Source organism: Trichosurus vulpecula, chromosome 8 (genome assembly GCF_011100635.1).
Source record: "Trichosurus vulpecula isolate mTriVul1 chromosome 8, mTriVul1.pri, whole genome shotgun sequence".
Classification (NCBI taxonomy): Eukaryota; Metazoa; Chordata; class Mammalia; order Diprotodontia; family Phalangeridae; genus Trichosurus; species Trichosurus vulpecula.
The window spans coordinates 105064879-105084130 of NC_050580.1; the positions used below are offsets into that span (position 1 = coordinate 105064879).

The 19252-nt window shown below is 40.1% G+C and overlaps 1 protein-coding gene across 1 annotated transcript in view; it reads right to left on the minus strand.

The window, feature by feature from the left end:
• The window catches only part of MXI1 (MAX interactor 1, dimerization protein), a 104661-nt gene extending 102807 nt beyond the window's left edge, over positions 1-1854 (minus strand). The window contains exon 1 of the mRNA XM_036736173.1: positions 1333-1854. Coding sequence (XP_036592068.1) covers positions 1333-1594 — 262 coding nt within the window. The 5' untranslated portion in view covers positions 1595-1854. The remainder of the gene's footprint in view (positions 1-1332) is intronic.
• Between the last annotated feature and the right edge of the window lie 17398 nt (positions 1855-19252).

Genomic DNA, 19252 nt, shown 5'->3' on the forward strand with positions numbered 1-19252 from the left:
GTGTGTGATGTTCTTGGCATGTGGGAGCGAGAGTGTGTGTTGGAGGAATGGTGAGGGGAGGGTTGCAAGATCTGACACGTTGCAATCTGACCTTTTGTGTGTGTATGTGTGAGTGTGTGTGTGTGTGTGTGTGTGTGTGTACACGTACGTTTTGCATTGATCTTCCTGCTTGTTCGGACAGATTAAATAGCCAGGGTTTTCTCTCAGTCTCCCTTTCCCCCTTCCCCCTCCCTCCCATCTTTTATTGTCAATGACTGTGCTCGGTGCCGAGCTGTGGCAAACGCATGCACCCGTTAGGAATGGTTATTCTGCTGACGGGGGGGGGGGGGTGCGGGGAGTCGTGAGCTATAGACGGGAAAAAGCTAGCACCCCCCAAAACCAAGGCCAGTACACGGAATTTATCAGGAAGACTATTTACTTCCTTGCCTGCCCGGGCAGCTGAGTTGGAGACATCGTCTGGAAAATAAATAAATAAACCTACCTCCATCAAAACAGCCCAGACCCTAGTCCACTATTGTTCCCTGCAAGATCATAAAGTTTCCTTTTTAGCATCGTCCCCTTGGCCAACTTCCTTACTGCACAAGGGCCTATTTTTTCTTGTGTGTGTGTGTGTGTGGGGTAGACTCTTGAGGCTAAACACCGTAAGGCTTTTTGTTTATTGTTTTTGCTAGGGGTCGGGGATGGGGAGAGGAGAGTATGGAGAGGGGAGAGTAACAACACCGTGCACTTGTGCCGGCAGCAGCCCCCCGATTGTGTCTCAGGACGCGAGTCTCTGGAGAACAGCGCTCAAGGAAAGAAAAAAAAAAAGAGACGGTGGAGACAGAGTGCTAGAACCAGAGAGACCGAGCGAGAGAACGCGAGAATGAAAGAAAGCAAGGAAGAAAGAACAGGGTTTTGTTCTGGAATCCCCGTTCTCTACCCTCCGCTTCCAACTTTAGCCTGCTAATATACCCACCCCACCCAGATCCAAGCGATGGCAAAAACAAACACCCGTCCGGCCAAGGAGACTCTGAAAAAAAAGAGACTAAAAACGACCTCGAGGACATCCTGCTTAGTGCCGGGTTGTCAGCCAAACAACACTTTGCAGTTTTCTCCTCGGCCCTTCTCTACAGCCCCAGCAGACAGACACACAGAGACGCACACCCTCGCTCTCTCTCCCCTTCTCTTTGTTACATCTCTCTAAGCCCAGAGTGCTTGTCCCTTCCTCTGGTGTCAGTCGCTCACAGCTAGGAGCTGGGGGAGGGCTGGGAACGGGTAGCGGCTGCTTCGGGGGGCCAAGCGCAGACTGAGGAGGACTGGAAGCGACCCCCCCCCCCAAAGCAGCAAACTTACTTTTGTTCTCCTTCTCTATCTGCTCCAAGTAGCTGGCGGCCTCGAGCAGGATCTGCACATTCTGCAGGAAAGTGTTGATATGTTTCTCCACCGAGCTCTCGCTGGTGTTGAAGATGTCACTGAAGGGGCACCTGAGTTGGGCTGCCACGGGTGCCCCAGGTTGGGGCTGGGGTTGAGGCTGAGGCTGGGGCTCTGGGGAGGCGGCCGGCCCATCCTCCTCCCCGCATCTCGCCTCTTTCCTCGGCCTGCCGCGTTTGCCCATGGTGGGGGGGGGTGGGGGGGGAATCTCCGGGCTCCTGCTTCGGACGCTCTGGGAGGAGGCTTGTTGCTGCCAAGTGCAGGACAGGATCTGAGGAGAAGAAAATGCGGCCGCAAAGAGTCTCTCGCAGACTTTCCGAACCTCTCCTGGTTGCAGTTGTGTATGTCTGCGTGCGTGTGTGTATGTGTGCGTGTGTGTGCGCGCGCGGGTGTGCGTGTGTGTGAGTGTATGTGTGTGTATGAGAGATTGAATGAACCTACAGGACGACTGAGGCTCTCTGGCCCCTGGGTCCTAGCGCGAGCCATGTACATCCATCTGACCAGTAAGGATAAAAGGTGGGGAAAGAGTCTCTGGATCGCCCCCCCATTCCCCTTTTCTGAATCCCTTCCACAGTCGAGTTTCCTACCTGCCCCTCCTCAGTCCTTCACGGAAATTCACCGCATTTGACATGAGCTGGAAAAATCCATACGGCGACTGTTTGTGTACACCTGCACAAACAACACACCGCAGTCTGGAACTGGGCAGAATTAAAACCAACCTAGGTAATGGAGAACTACTCGCCACCCCCACCCACCCCCTTCCTTTCTCACCGCCGAATGCTATCCCAGTGCTAAGTCTAGGTCACAATCCCTTCAGTAGACATCTCCACCTCGTCTCATCCCCACCCCTCCCCCATTTCGGTCCAGGAGAAATAGCAAAGGTTAGTTTCGGAGTTGGATTTGCTTTCTTTTTCCTTTAAATGCAGAGCTGTCTTCTGATCTTGGGAGGTAGGGGTGGGGGAGGGTATTTATCTTGTTCCTCATACACCTGTCATCTCTAGCCCAGGTTGTGCAAAGATCATCTCTGGGATTCCCTACCATCACATAATCATAGAATCTCCGAGTTGAAAGACACTTTAGAGGTCATCAAGTTCAACCTGTTATCCCGCATCTATGCCTGGTGATCATTTAGACTCTGCCTGAAAACTCTATGGATACATGCCCCCTTCCAACTAAATTGTAGTTATTTTGTTTTTACTTAACTTTATACAAGTTTCTCCACCTCCGACCGTAACTAGTCTTCCCCGCCCCACCCCCATCCCCTCACCCCCATATAAGAGTTTTGAGGACCGGGAGTTTTTTTTTCTCCTTTTTCATCTCAGCACCTAATACAATGCCCGGAACGTAGCAGGCGCTTAAAAATGATTTTTGAATGAATTAGGGAGGCAGTTTTTGCCCTCGTTGATGGGAATAGCAAACCATGCCTCCCTTTCCCATTCTCTTAGTGCTTTCTACTTTCTCAAATTTTCATACTTTTAACTAATCTTCGTAAATGTCGTATCCCCCAGTATAATATACTGAGGCCAAGTTTTTCATTTTGACTTTGTATCCCTCTCCTCACCCCATCTCACCCCCACCCCCACCCCCACCCCCACCCCCACCTAATACAGTTCCTCGCACACAGCGAGCGCTTAATTTTAAGTGCTTAAGTTTATCGAATTGACCTATTGTTTCTGAGGAGTACTCTCCCAATCCTTACTGCTACTTGTACCCAGTGAAAGTTGTCAGTAGCTCTAATTGTTAGAAAGTTCTTCCTTGTGTTGATCTCCAGGTAAGTTCCTAGTGCTGTCCTCCGGAATGACAAATAAATCTGCTTCTTTTTCCATTGGACAGCCAGTCAAATATTTGAAAACAGCTCTTCTATCCTTGGTAAGTCTTCCTTTTTTCCAAGTTAAACACAGTTCTGCCAACCAATCCTCATGGTGTAGTTTTTGGTGCCCTCCTCTTCCTAGAAGACTTAATAGACCTAGTAGGAGTACATGCTCTTCATCTGGCTTGTTATTTTGGGGGTGAGAGGTGGGGAGGGGATCTGAAGCCAAGGTCTTATCCAGTGTGAGGAAGCTAGCATGTAACTTGGAAGCCAAGAAAATTGCTTAAGGGCACTAGTGCCTATCTCTTAATCTCTTAACTAGGACGTGTCTGGTAGGGACTTGAAGCCAGGTCTTCTCCACTCCAGGGTAGGTAGGCCGTCTAGCTTCTTCTTCTAGCTTGTCTTTTTTTTTTTTTTTTTTTTGGTGTGAATCTGTGATTTCTTTAGTATAGGAAACTTCCGGTAAGGAAAATACTTTCTGCCGATGCAAATCATCAATCACTCTAAATGTATATAATTTATGACAGTTGTGTGTGTGAGGGTGGTGGTGGCAAGATTAAGGGAGAGTGGGAGATTAAGGTAACTTTCTTAGGGTCATACAATCAATATGAGTCAGGGGTAGGATTTGAACCCAGGTCTTTCTGAATCCAAGTCAGGTCTTTAACCATTATGGCATACTGCTTTTCAATATCTCTCTTAATATATGTCTTTCCTTTAAAATTGAAGGTCTTTGGGTTGGATAAGAACATAAAGATTATACTACTCAAAGAGAAATTTGGGAGCCATCACAAGCACTTAACTTACTCTTCTACCCCTATCCCTATCCTCCTACCTGTTAGTGCTTCTTCTGTCCTCAAATTATCATGCTTTTACTAATCCGCGTAAATGTTGTAACCCCAGTACAATATCCTGAGGGCACAGACTATTTTTTCATTTTGTCTTTGTATCATCTCTCTTCTCACCTAGCACATAGTAGGTACATAATAAATGTATATTGAATTATATTGTTTCTGAGGACTTCTCTTGCCTCCCCTAGTCCTTACTGCTTCTTCTGCAAAAATGAATAAGGGTCCAGGACCATTGGCCAAGGTATTCTCCTACACTTGCTCCACAGCAGGCCTGAACGTATCCCATCAGTGAATACTACACTGTCATTTTTGCCACTGAACTCAAATGAGGGCTGATTTTCTTTGCCCAAACTAGAGGTCTGGCCCTTATGTACTTCTTAGCATGTGACCAATGTCCCTAGGAAGAATAATCCAAACAGGCACAGAAAATAACTCTGTATTTCTGCTAGGAAAATCATCATATAAATTCATTTAAGAATTGTCACCCAAGTGACATTTTCATAAGTATTTGCCCTGAAAGCTCTTACTGGAAATGGAAACTTTATGAAAAAAGATGAGAGGAAAATGAGTTTGTTATATACCTAGTTATACTATATATATTGAATATGGAAACACTTATCAAGTTCTCATGAAATCTTCATGCAGTTTCAGACTGGAAAAAACTTAAGTTGTAGGTTGAATAGAAATTTAAAAGCTATCTGAAAGAAAACTTATTTATGATTAGAACAACTCTGTGATGCAATTGTACTTAACATATTTTTCACTTAGTAAACTTTTAAGTACTATATAAATGCTAGTTATATTATCATTGCTGCCACCACCATCACCACTGCTGCTATTACTACTACTGCTAGTACTGTTACTACTACTAGTACTATTACTGGTATTACTACTTTTACTGCTACTGCTACGACTGCTACTGCTACTACCACTAGTTCTGCTACTGTTGTTACTACTACGACAACTACTTCTACCCCTCTAAAAAAATGTCAATTACTAGATAAGAAGATAAATGAAAACCCGGTGAATAGAATGACTGCTCTATCAGCATTGAGGAAAAAAAAGTTCTCCACTCATTTCTGGAGTTTATGGACTCTACTAACATTGCACTCAGACTACTACAGTTTGAAAGTTTAAAAATAGACAAAGCTGTGTCAACATGTAGAATAGCCCGTTTAAAACAGAGCTCTTCCTAAATCATACTGAGTCAATGGGATTTGTTAAAAATGAAACTATTTTTTTTCCAGCCCCAAGTACAAGGTAGAATGGTGAGGTTGGAGGAAAAATTTGCTTTTGCTTCAGTGATCTTATGGATGCACAATCCATGGAAATACAGATTGTACATGTGCAAAATCTAGTCATGTCAGTGTGTACTCCCACAATGAATCCTCGAGTTTCTTTGTCGTGTTCAAACTATCCCTTTCCATCTCTCAAAGGTTTGTGGGTTAGAGCTGGCCTAGTAGGAATCTGTGAGCCAGGCCACAGATCTGACCAAGGCCAAGAGAAACAAGGACTTGTAGAAAATCTACAAAAAGTGCTGATTTGCACTCTCTCACAGTCAGCCAAAGCTTAGTCCCCAAGATTATTCTCATGGAAAACTGATACTATTGGTGCCAAATCAAGTCTCCTGTCTCACCCCATCATCTGAGTATTGTTTTGTGTTATTCTGCAAGTCCATAGCCTGGAACCATGGCTGCAGAAGAGGCACCATAGGGGCAAGAGTAATATCTGTTTGTGTTTCAAAGCCCAGCTCTGTCCTGCCCTGAAATTTTCCATATGTTTAGTATAGTATAGTTCTATTGAATATATTCACTTCTGAAATTCATATGCAGGGTGACTAACATGCCAAGGTCTCTTGCAGCCTTGTTCTTTGTCTTTCTTTTTTCTTCTCAAAGCCCATCAAATGTTAAATGATATTAGAATTGCATAGGTCTCCTCCCCTTCCTCAACGAAAAGCTTTCAGTAATGAAGTCAGCTTGGACATTGGGAAGGTTGCTAAGTGGATGACTCACTGGTTAGATAACAGGATGCTGGGTTGGGGTCTTTGATCCCGTTCCCTTTTTGCTCTGTTTTTTTGGATGTGATCTTTGAACCACACTGAACCTTGGTTTCATAGACTCTGAATTTAAGACTAAATGGAGCATTTGGGGAATGGTGGAGGGATTTCTGTAAAAGGAGGAAGGGGCATAGGACAAAGTAAGGAGAAGATGAGAAAGTGACCTGATAAGAAGAGCTACTTGAAAACACTTGAACTATTTGAAAGGAAAGTCGTGATGGAAAAGCACCGTGTGCCTAGTTGCAGATGTTCCCCAAGGGAGCAGAGCCGGCTTCTGATGCTTGCTCAGCCTGGTTTGTTTCCCCAGCCTTTTTTCCCTTTGTTTGCCTTCTTTGCTTTCTTGGTAATATTTTTTCATCGACCTTGTTTGCATATTAAAGCAAGATTGTTCGCTGTTTTATTTCTCCCCTCTTTTCCCCCTAGTAATTCTATACTCACACATCAAAGGAGTTGTTTTGCCTGTAATTATGCCTTTATGTACACAGAGGCAGGTTAATTACTGAAAAGGAGATAGGAGAGTTTTCACTGAGACCTCTCGTTCTTGCATTCAGATGGGATACAGTCACCTGTTTAGCTCTGACAGGATACTTTTTAACTTTCCTGGGCTCCCTAACAAAGCTCAGTTCTTCCCTCCTTTCTTCCATTCTTGCACACAAGAGTTTCTCTCTCTCTCTCTCTCTCTCTCTCTCTCTCAGTGTCTTTCCATCCAGGGCAGTCTGGACTCTGCCCTGCACTCTTCACTGTTGCTTGGCAAATGTTAGGAAAAAAAAATGTTGTTTCCCCTGTCTCATTAAAGCATTGCTAAACCAAACTTCTGGACACTTTTTGCTTTGGAAGGAAACCTTTCAGTGAGCCAAGAAATTGCCTCAGAGCTCTAGGATCGGGAGCATTTGTGAATCTCCCTGTGGTTCTCCTTCCAGGTTTCATTGTCTTTAAGGGAAAAATATATCTAAGTATGTCCTACGTTGGAGCTTTAAGAACTAAAAGAACCTCCTAGGATTTCTAATGCCCCTGTCTGACTCAGGAACAAGATACAGCGATAGGGCTTCAGTTCTTCCTATAGCTATAACCATACATTTTCCAGCTCAGATTCCTTCCCTGGCCAAAGCATTAGGGAATTTAAAAGAGCAGAGAACAAAGAGTCTCTGCATTAGCATAAGAACTCCGTTTTTGTTTCCTGTTTACTAGTACCCTGATTCCTGGAATCCCAGAATTCCAGAGTCAGAAGAGATCTCAGAGATCATCTAGTCTGAGACTTAACTTGAACCTTCTACAATATGCAAACAAGTGGTAGCCCAGCCTCAACCTAAACATTTCAAGTGACAGTGAACTGTTTAATCCTAGACTTGGAAGGGAGCTCAGCAGTGACTCCTTTCAATCTGTATCTGAGCAGGAATCCGGTCCTTCCCAGAGTCATCATCCAATCTTTGCTTAAATTCGCTTAGTGATGGAAAATTCACTATCTACTGAGGCAGCCCATTACTTTTGGACCTCTCTGATTGTCAGGAAGTCCTTCCTTATTCTTAGTTGAAATATGCCTTTCTATAAGTACCACCCATTCTTCCTAGTTCTGCTCTCTGAGGCTGTGCAAAATAAGTCTAATCATCTTCCATATAATAGAGCCCTTCAAATCATACAAGATACCCATCACCTTCCCCCCCCCCCCCACCCCACGCAAAGTCTTTCCTTCCTTAGGCTAAAAACATCCTCAATTCCTTCAATGATTTTACCTGTCTTCCTTTTTAAAAGATTTTAAAAATATAACTCCTAAAAACAGTACAATTAGCTTTATATGTATTTTTGTGTTTGCTTTTTAAAAAATAAAATTTTTTCAAACCTTTTATTTTTACATTACTTATATTTCCTATGGTATCTCTCTCCTCAACCCATTCCAGAGAGCCGTCCTCTACAATCATAACTAGAGAACTGGACAATGAAGGCCTGGTCCTGGAAGCAGGCTCCCTAAAACTCTATGGCTATTTATAGACTCTGGGGGTCCTTGTCCCAAATCCCACTGACATAGATAAGTCAGATCCCCAGAGCATGGTTGTTTACTTCCCTCCCTCCAGGATTTTAGGAATACCCTTGAGAAGCAGTGGGGTTCTTCTAATACCGTCAACTTAAGCTACCATTCTGGTATTTCCCCTCAATATCTATTATTATTGATTATTGCTACAATATTAGTTAGTCAATTAACATCAGTTAACTTTTACAAAAGGTATTTACTAAAAAAAATACAGCAAGAACCAAAGTATAAAATCATTCCCCTAAACCACATTATGTATTCCTCCTTGTACCTCAATCTCTGGGGAGAGTGAGCTCAAACTTAAAGTGGTTGCTACAAACATTTCCATTATCAAGTTCACTTCTGGGTGAGCCAATGGATAAGTCACTCCTTTGCTGAAAGTCATACCTTTTGATTCATGGCTGGACTGGATCCTTGGTGCTATGCTCCTGATTAGGCTCAGCTGCCAGGAAATTCTAGTATCGAGTTCTACATCTAGATGTTTGGTGTCTGTTCTGACCTCTTAGGATTGCAGAAGACCCTGTACCAACGGAAAGAAGACACAAATAGGAGATAGCCCTGTCCTAGATGCAGGCTTACCTAGGGGGCCATGTGCTTAAATGCAGGCCCAGGAATGGGGTGGAGGAAAGAAGGGCTCCCTTCTATTAGTCCTCCAGAGGTCAGAGAGGCATTTTCCTTTTGGCCAGTAGGAAGAAAAAAAAAAGATCTTTATTTGGGAAATTAGTGATTTTTGTATGAATACTTAGTTCTGGCACAGCGGCTGATTAAAAGGCTTTTTTTCACCATTCAGTGAGCAGATAGGAAACAGCTACTCAGGACATGCTCTGAATGGAGGAGTCAGGCCCCTCTTTTAAATGTCATCACGGTTTTCCAAAAGCAGGTCCTTCAAGGCTCCATGCAGGCTGTCATTGGGAAAACCCTGGGCCCTAAATTGCCAGTCCCTCTATTAAAGAAGAAAAAAAAGAAAGAAAAAAGTTCAACATAACTAGCTAACATGTTGGAAAAGTATGACTTTATGACGTAGTGTTCCATACCTATGGTCCTCCACCTCTACAAAGAAGATGTCTTCTCATATCTGTTGTTTGGGGCCAAGCTTCATTATTATAATTTCACAGTAATTAGTTTCAATTGTTTTGTCTTTATTGTTCTTTCCATTTAAATTATTGTACTCATTGTTTATGTTGTTTTCCTGGGTCTACTCACTTCACTTTTCATCAGTTCATTTAAGTCTTTCCATGCTTCTTTGTATTCATCATATTCATTTTTTCTTACATTCTTATACCAATTTTTTCTTAGTCATTCCTTAATTGATAGGCATCTATCTACTTTCTAGTTTTTTGTTTTTTCTTTCTCTTTTTTTAAATTATACACTTAGCAAACAACAAATAAAGCAAACATTTCTATCTGTTAACATTTGGGCGATAGGAGAGGATTGTGCGCAAATCTGTGAATCTTTGTTATACAGAGCTTTCTTTTATTTTTTTAAGCATATACTAAATTAAAAAATGTAACTTTGAAAGTTGTCAGGCTTGTCTGTCATTCTGTATGGTCTTCTTTCTTTTCATTTGGGGGGAAGGGAGGCTTCCTACTGCTGGCTTTCCTCTCCCCTATACTTCTGCCTCTCCCATTAAAAAAAGAAAAGAAAGGAAAAGCAAAACCTCTGTAACAAATATGTACAGTCAAACAAAACAAATTCACAGTGGGTACATCCAAAAACGTATGTGTCATTTTGCATCTTTAGTACATCACCTCTCTACCAGGAGGTGGGTATTTGCTTCATCACCAGTACTCTGGAATCACACTGAACAGAATTCTAAAATTTTTCAAAGTTGTTGTTTTTAACATTTTTGTTGTTAGTGTATAAAATGTTCCTTTCACTCAGCTCACTTAACTCTTCATCTGTTCATACAAGACATCCCAGGTTTTCCTGAAACTATTTCTTTTGTCATTTAATAAAATTGCTCAGTAATATTCTACTTTGTTCACATACCATAATTTGTTCAGCTATTCTAGCACCCCTTTACTTTCCAGTCCTTTGTAACTACAAAAAGAGGTGCTATAAATACTTTTGTACCTATGGGTCATTTTCCTTTTCCTTTGAGCTCTTCCAGGTATCTGAAGCAAAGGGTAAGCATGGTTTAGTAACTTTTTAGGAATAGTTCGAAATTGCTTTCTAGAATGATTGGACCAATTTTATAACCCTACTAATAGTGCATTAACAATCTTGGTACAGTGCTGGCACATAGTAAGTACTTAATACATGCTTATTGTTGGGTTATTTTTCTTGATGTTCTAGATATTTTGTTTCCCCCAATGAAGTAGGTTATTTTGTTATTTTACTATATGTCTAGCTTTCTTTGATTGGAATAGCATAGAATTTGTAAACTAACACCAGTTGTAATGTTGGTTTTATGACCTGTTTGTTGACTTATTCATTATTTAGGATTTAATTATTAAATCCCCACTTAGGTAAGATGTTTTTTGCTTGAGTTTTCTTAACTGGTTATTCTTTTATTTGTGTAAAGATCTATAAAGGATGTGTTTGGTATTTCTGCTTTTGGAAATTTTCGTAAGTGCTACTATATGCCATATAGAGCTGAGAAATATCTATCTATCCATCTCTATCTCTCTACCTATCTGTATGTGTGTGTATATATATATATATATATATATATATACATACATATATATATATATATATATATATATATATATATATATGAGTGTGTGTGTGTGTGTGTATGCTTTGTATATTGCTTAGGGGTTTCATTCAGAAGGTACCATAAATATCTACTTTACCAAATATTTGTTCAGGTCTATATTTTCCTTTATTTATCTTTCCATTATATTTGTCCATCTCTGAGAAAGGAACATTAAATTCTCCTACTAGTGTTACTATCTGAGTCTTTATGGCAGTTAAATAATTTTTTTCCTTTATGATTTTAGATACCATGCCATTTGGTGCATGTATGTTTAATATCAATAATAGTTTGTTATCTGTGATTCATTTAACCATAATAGGCAATTTCCTTATTTATCTCCATTGATATTTGAAATTTTGGTCTTATCTTTTCTGATAGCATGATTGTAAATTCTGAATTTTTGGATTCACCTAATGCATAGTAAATTTTGTTCTGGTCTCTCATTTTGTTCTTATATATCTTTGCTTTTTAGATATGTATTTGTTTAAAGTAACAGATTGTGGGGTTTTGTTTTCTTAGCCATTCCACCACACTTTTTCATTTTAATGGATTACCTATTTCATTCACATTTAAAGTTATCAGCATTGGCTTTATATTTTCTCCATTTGTGTTTCTACCATTGCTTTTAAAAATATTTTTAAAAATCCTTTTAATTTTTAAGTCAATACTTTGTTGCTACAGTTAATTTTGCTTAAACTATTTTAATACAACCTTATTTCTACATGCTCTCTTGTCTCCATCACTACTCCTTACTCACATTTATCGATTCTTTCTCTAGTTTTGGGGTTTTACTTAAATTGATGGTTTCTTTTTCTTTTATAATCTATTTATCTCACTTATTCCCTTCTTTTTCTCCTATCATTTACACGGTTAGTTCAAAATCCTCTTTCCTTTCATCCCCGCTAACTTCTTTTGTTTGCTGGGTCTCTCCCCCTATACCTTTTTCTTAAAGAAAAAAAAAACTTTGCTTTGTTTTCTTCATTGTCTTCCTTTTCTGTGTATTTCACAATTTTATTCTCTGATTCATAATCTATAATCTATAATACTTTTATTTCTTTGTGTTGTAAATGGAGTTAAAGGTTCTGAAATACTGGGTACAAGTTCTTTTTTCGAACTAATCTCTCTATTATTACTTTTATGGATTTTGGCTCATCATTCCTTTCTTCCAGTTCCTCCCTTCTGCTACTTTTCCTGTTATCACTGCGTTATCCTTTAGCTCCTCTTCCTTCTAAGAAACTATGCCATTACCCCTTCGTTGTTTACTCATGGCCTTAACAAAGTTATATTACCCCTTTCCCTCGGTTCTCTGTTTTCCCTTTCCCCAGTTATACACCCTTTGATACTGCAATCTTTTCCCACAAAATAACTTGGGTCACCTCAAGAGTTGTGATATTTAGGCCATAGTACTTGTTGTTCCTCTACCTTCACTTTTCCTATTTCTTTAAATTCTACTTACATCTTTATCATCTTATGCATTCCTGGGGGAAAAATCTATTGTTAACCTCCCTGCTTTTTTAGCCAATAGCTGTCTTTTTCTTTTTTTTTGAAAATAACCTTTAAATATAGGGTAATTTTGTGAATTACTTATCCTTCCTTGGTAATTGTATTTATTTACCTTTTTTGTATTTCTTTTGTTTAGGGGTGTTTTGCTCCTGTCTTGAATTTTTGGTTGCAGGAATGCTTCAAATACATCTCTTTTGTTGAATGTCAATCTTTTTTGTTGATGATAAGACTTACATTAGCAGCATATATCATTATGGCTTACAGCTTGAGCTCCTTTTCAGAATATACTATTCCAATTCTTTCTGTGGTTTCTAGTGGCCATGGAATAATCTTGTATTAATTGAATTTCCTTACTTTTATATTTGAAGGTATTTCTCTTGACCGCTTGCAGAATTTGTCATTGAAATTATTGAATTTAACCACTATGTGTTTTAGAGTTTAAAATATAAAATTGGTTCCCCATAGCCCCCAAGAGCAATGTGTTGATTCTATTGATTGGTATTTTATTTTCTGTATTCAGCAATTCTGAGTTTTCTTTATTTCTTGCATTATACTATTCAAGTTTTTTGATTTATCATGTTATTTTGGGATACATATGGTACTTAAATTGTCTCTGGGAATCCTGTCTTCAAAGTCAATGGCTTCCTCTTATATAGACATCTTCCTTTTTTTTTTTAATGTTGTTATCTTTTGTCAGATTTTCCTTTGCTTCAGTATTCTATTCTAGATCTGTTAATCTCTTTTTCACTCCTTTGGAAACACTTTCTACTATGGAGCCAATCTTTTTATTCTGATAATTTTCAGTTTTTTATTACTGCATTGAGAACTATAACTTTTGAGACACACACATATTCATTCTTATTTCTTCTCTCATATATTTCATTTCTCTTTTGAACCATTCACTTTGTAATAGCTAAGAGAGTTTTATAATCTTTTTGAGAGTTTAGTACCCATACATCCTTATAGTTTTAGGACTTTTTCCTGTTAATTTATTTACTTCTGCTCTGGGTTTCTATTGAACTTTATTCTTTTTGAAATCTTCGGTCTTTTTATCTAATATTTTCCTGTCACTCACTTTTAGATTCATCCACTTCAGTTTTATTTTTTTTTAAAGATTGGGTCTCCCTATAGAATCTAGGCTAGAAGTGTAAGGGCTAATCATAGGCCCAATCCCACTACTGATTGACACAGGTGCCTTGATCTGCTCCCTTTCTTCCTTGGACTGGTTCATCCTTCATTAGTTACCCTGGTGCCCCCCACTTCTGTTCATAAGGGTTCTCCATGTTGTTGCTGAACTTAATGCAGACACTTGGTTTCCATAGCCCACTGCGGCTTAGAACTCCCAGACTCAAGAGATCTGCCAGCCCCAACTTCCCTGGTAGCTAGTATTAGAGGCATGTGGCACTACATCTATTTAACTCCTCCACTTTTGCTGGTAGGCATACTCCTGTGCCTAAACTGTAAAACTACCTCAGTCTCTTTTCTCCATTGAGGGATTTCTATTTTACTGGCCTTGGTCCTTGGCCTTAGTAGCTTTCAGAGGGATTAAGATTGGCTTCAGGTGGGTTTCAGTTTCCCTTTCATCAGGCCTGGTGTAGTCACTCATGCTGGCTCCCTTCTCCATTTCCTACCTTGGCTCTCATTCTTTTCTTTTCTGGTTAGGCTGAATTAACATTTGTTGGTTGTTGTTGCTGCTGCTGTTGTTTTAGTAGGGTTAGGGGGAGGGAAGGGAGGATTTTTAAAACAAACGCTAAAACTTTGAAAATGTCCCTAATCTTGGGACTACTCCTGGCACCATATAGCAAATTCCCTTTCCTGTCCCCTTCACATTACTAGGAAAAGTCAGTAATTTCTGTTTGTTGTGGGGTGGAAATGTGCAGGGGGCAAAGTGTGCTTGCAAAGTCTGTAGAAGGAATTCAAATATAGGCTCCAGGAACAAGGTTAGTTTGTGCCAGTTTCTTCATCCCTGCCTGCATCATGGAAGTTGGTAGGGGAAGGACACTAAGTGAATTGCAAAGGGTTTTTAAAAAGATATATCTCTCTCCTGTTAATTTATATGCATTTTACTTTGTTGGAGTTGTCTCCTCACCCCTTCACCCCTCCTCTGAAATTCAGCTGTAATTTGCACTACACCTGGTACATAAATTCTGTGGTGGGGGTGGGGAGAGTTGTTGAGAGTAGGTATCAGGAAAAGTGCCTAGTTTACCATCTTGTTTGTCAGGTGACCTGGGGCCCTTGTTTTACTTGGTTATTGAAAGTGTCCATCAGAGAACTGCCAAGTCAAATATTTCATTGAATTAAAATATGTCCAACTTGGCGTGAGTGGGGCATGGGTGTGGGGGCAAGAAATAATATTACAGGGTTGTTCTTGAGAATCAAAAGATATGAAGGATGCAGAAATAATTTGTAAAGTTAAAGGATTGTATGTAAGGCCTTGTTATTGTTAAACTCAGTGACAAATCCAGTCTGTTAGTAGTTCCTTACTCATTTTTCTAAAGATGGCCTACATTCACTCGTGTTCCATTTTTGCAAGTCAAAGAAATCTCTATGATGAAGACCATCTCAGTGGAAATGACAGTATTAAAGGTATTGTTAAAGGAAGGAGTGATTGTGGCATCCATTAGGAATCGAATGTTTGAGGGGATAGAGAAGGCTGTGTTAAACACAAGAAGGACCAAGTGTGTCAATTGACATGAAAATTTGGTTAGTTCTTTGGTTATTCTTTAATTGCATAAATCAGTCAGTCAAAACACACATAATATTCTCTCTTCTAAGTCTTCAAGTTTCTTTACCTCTCTGCAGTCTTTGACATCGTTGACCAACCCCTCTTCCTGGATATCCTCTCTGCCCTGGGTTTTTATGACACCGCCTACTTCTGGTTCTCCTACTACCTGGCTGACTTTGTAAGAATATTGCCCATCTCCTGTCCCAATGTATCTCAGGGTTATATCTTGGGACTTCTCTCTTTATACTTTCTCATTTGGGGAGAGCTCCCAATGGATCAACTATTAAATCAACACAGCTGACTCTCAGATCTACATATTCAGCTCTTATCTCCCTAGGTTCACATCATCAACTGCCTTCTCACCTTCCCTACCTGATATTCCAAAGGCATCTCAAATTCTCTAAAGTGGGGTTAGTTATCTTTCCCACTAATCTTGGCCCTGCTAATTTCCCTATTTATGTTGAGAGTATCATCATCCTTTCAGTCACTCAGGTTCATAATCTAGGGGTCATCCTAGATAGACTTTTCACTCTTATCTCCCTCCCCATATGCAACCATTTACTAAGTCTTGGTGATTCTATTTCTCTATGTCACAAAATTTTAGAGTTGGAAGACATTTCACCAACTATCTAGTTGAGTCCATACATGAGAGAAATCTTTACTATAATATACCTAACAAGAATGGTCATTTTCTCTACATGGTGACCTCTAAGGAGAGAGGACCCATCATTCCATCATTTTTGGGAGAACTCTAATTATTGGCAAGTTTTTCCTGATATGAGACCTAAATTTGACATTTCCACTTTTCCCCAATTCTGCCCTCTGGAGTCAAAGAGAACAAATCTAATCCCCCTTCCATATCACAGGACAGCTTATCAAATACATTGACAGCTATAATGTCCCCCGCCCTCTCTTGTCTTCTCTTTTTCAGGCTAAAGATCCCTAGGTACATCAACTGATCCCTAAATTTCATGGACTTAAGGAATTTTACTATCTGAGCTGTCCTTTGGATGCTCACTAGCTTAGGGGGATGGAGAAAGAGAATAAGCATTCATATAGTGTCTACTATGTGCCAGGCACTGTGCTAAATGCTTCTACAAATATTTTCTCAGTTGATAACCTTTCAAGATAGATGCTATTCTTATTCCCATTTACAGTTGAGGACACAGAGGAAAACAAAGGTTAAGTGACGTGCCCAGAGTTACATAGTGTCTGAGGCTGGATTTGAACTGGCCTATAGTTTGCAGACCCCCTTCCTTAATCTTGTGATACTTCTCCCATCTTCAGTGATTTTCAAATATTACTTAGAGTGGCTTAACAAGCATATCTGCCCCTTCTTTTGGTACCACAGGTTGTAGTTCACCTGGGTCAGGTGACTTAAATTCAGCAAGGGCAATTAGATGTTCTCTTTCTATCTCCTTACTTATCTTGGATATCAACTCCTTGTCAGTTATTTTTTGTTCTTTCACTTCTAGTGCAAAGGTCATTCTCTTTGGCAACTGAATAATAAATGACTATTGCTGCCTTCTCTCTGATGTTATTTGTGATTGTTCACAAGACTTACATACATATCCTTCTCTTTGATAACTTGACTAACATCCCAGTTCAGATCCCCTTCTCCTTGATTGGACTATTACAATATCCTTTGTATTGGTTTCCCTGCATCAGCCTCTTTCTTCCTCATTCTGTCTTCCACATAGATATTCCAAAATCATGAATCTGACCATGCAACTTCTCTCTTCAAGAAACTCCATTGGCGCTCTCTTGTCTCTGGGTTAGAATGTAGACTATGTTTGGATAAAGCCCTTTAAATTCTGACTCTAATTTATTTTTCCAGATTGAATATGCCTTGTTCCCCCTCATGTATTCTACATTCTGGCCCAATTGGTTTACTTACTGTTTCTTGTACATAATAGTCCATTTCCCATCTCTCTCCCTTTACATAGGCTGTTGTCCATGCCTACAATACCCTTCCCCTTGATTTCTAGTTCTTAAGGGCTTTATTCCCCTTCAGACATTAAGCTTTTTCTATGTAATTCTAGAAGAGAGGAACCAAAGACAAAGGGTGGCAGTTATAGGGAAGCAGCTCCCCATAGGGCTCAGCACAAGTGCCAGCTCTTTCAAGAGACCTTTTACTGATTCCCCCTTTCTAAAACTGCTTTGTATTATATTTGCACATATTTTGTCTTTACTTATATGTATACTTAGTACCATTTTCCCAGCAATTATGTCCTTCTCTGAGTCTCCTTCTCCAGGCTAAATGTCCCTAAGTCCCCTGGTCCCACCAGGGATAGGGTTGGGATGAGACTGCCTGAGGGTCCTCCATGATCCAAACTAAATCTTCTTGAGGAAGAGAGCAGGAAAAAGCCATACTCAGATGGCTACCACTCAGGGAGGGGCCTAAAGCACATGGTCAATGAGGTCAATGGTTCTGAGCCAAGATTTGATTACTAGAAACACAGGGTGCTGAGCAAAGGGTCTAGAGGCTAGATGAAGGGTGCTGATCAGAATTCAGCACCAAGATCAACATAGTTTAAAGTGTAGACATACAGCTGTAGGCTGGGATCAGGAAGAAGGCTGAAATACCAGAAGAATGAGAAGAGTTCAGAGGTTAGTGCAGAGTCCAAAGCAATTTGTCTCATTTGGCAACTTGTGGACATGTATGCATGTTCATATGCCTGGGCCCATGAGACTGGCTCCACCTCCTTGCTCCTTCTTATTGGGGTACTACTCACTGCTGCTAACATTGCATTCAAGACAAACAGCCATACCTAAGTGGCAAGGGGCATTTCTTGCAACTTCCACTGGTTTCTTTTGCCCCTGTCTATATCTCATTCAAACTGATCCAAATTTGTTTTAGTCTTAGACTATTCTAAGGATCTCATTCTCTAGTGTATCTTGAGTGGATGCTTGCTACTTGTTGCAAAGGCAATCCTGAATCATCAGTGCTAAAACCTTAATACTAAATATTATTGATAGGTTCATATCAACACACTCTATAGTTGAGAGAAAAGTGGCCTCCTCCTCCACCCCCAATATAACATTCTAGATCTCTGTACTCTCTTTTAGCCTTTCTGCCTTTACTCATTGCTCTGTAGATGTGGAAAAATATGGGTCCCATACGTGGAATTTAGTTATACATAGCTTTACAAAGAGTGATTTTTTTAAATTGCTAGTCCCATCTAGTCTCATCTCCTTCTTTTATAGGGAAGGAAACAGGCCCAGGGAAGCAGACTCAGAGAAGGTTTGTTCAAAGTCTTACAGATAGTAAGAATTAGAGCCAGGATTTATATCCAGGCCTTTTGACTCTAAATTCGGACATATTTGACCTTCTTCTATGATATCTATCCCCTTCCCACTCTCTCAGATACATTTTGCCCACATATTCTCTCCTTCCCTCATCCTCTTCCCACAAAAATCTACTATTGGAAAAGGATCCAGAAGCTCATGCCTACTCAGATGTCAAAGACTGATAACAGCTTAAAGTATTGTGCTTCCTGTGGTGTGGTAGAAAAGATGGCTGAATTTATAGTCTGAAGACTTTAGTTCAGGTATCAGCTTAGCCGTTATTTGTGTGACCTACAACCTTGGATTTGTATTCCCAGTGCCTGGCCTAGAGTTGGAGCTTAAAATGTGCCTTTTCATTCATACCAGGCTTCAGCCTCCTCATCTGTAAAATGGGGGTACTGAACTAGAAGACCGCTATGGTTCCTTTCAGCTCTAAATCTATGAACTCTATCTTTTCTCTTGTCACCTGCACTTCAGCAGGAGTTACAGCCCCAAGCCGAAGGAAGGAATTAAGCCTGTATGGTGGGATTTTAGTCCCAAGTGGTAAGTGTGTTTTGGGAGCAGAAGGGCTTCCAAATTGTACTCAGAGAATACCTTTTTCATTTTTTTTCAACTCATGGATATTTATTTTCTTTTCTTCCCACCACTCCTTTGCTGGAAAAAAAAGAAAAACAAGATTGTTTTAATAAATATGCATCATCCAATAAGAATAGATTCTGACATAAGCCATATCCTAAAAATATGTGTTTTATTCTGTGTCTTTAGTTCATCACCTCTCTATCAAAAGATAGGTAGCCTTCTTCATTATCAGTTCTCTGGAATCATTTGTTGGTGCTTGCACTGATTAGAATTCTCAAGTCTTTAAGAGTTGCTCGTTTCCATAT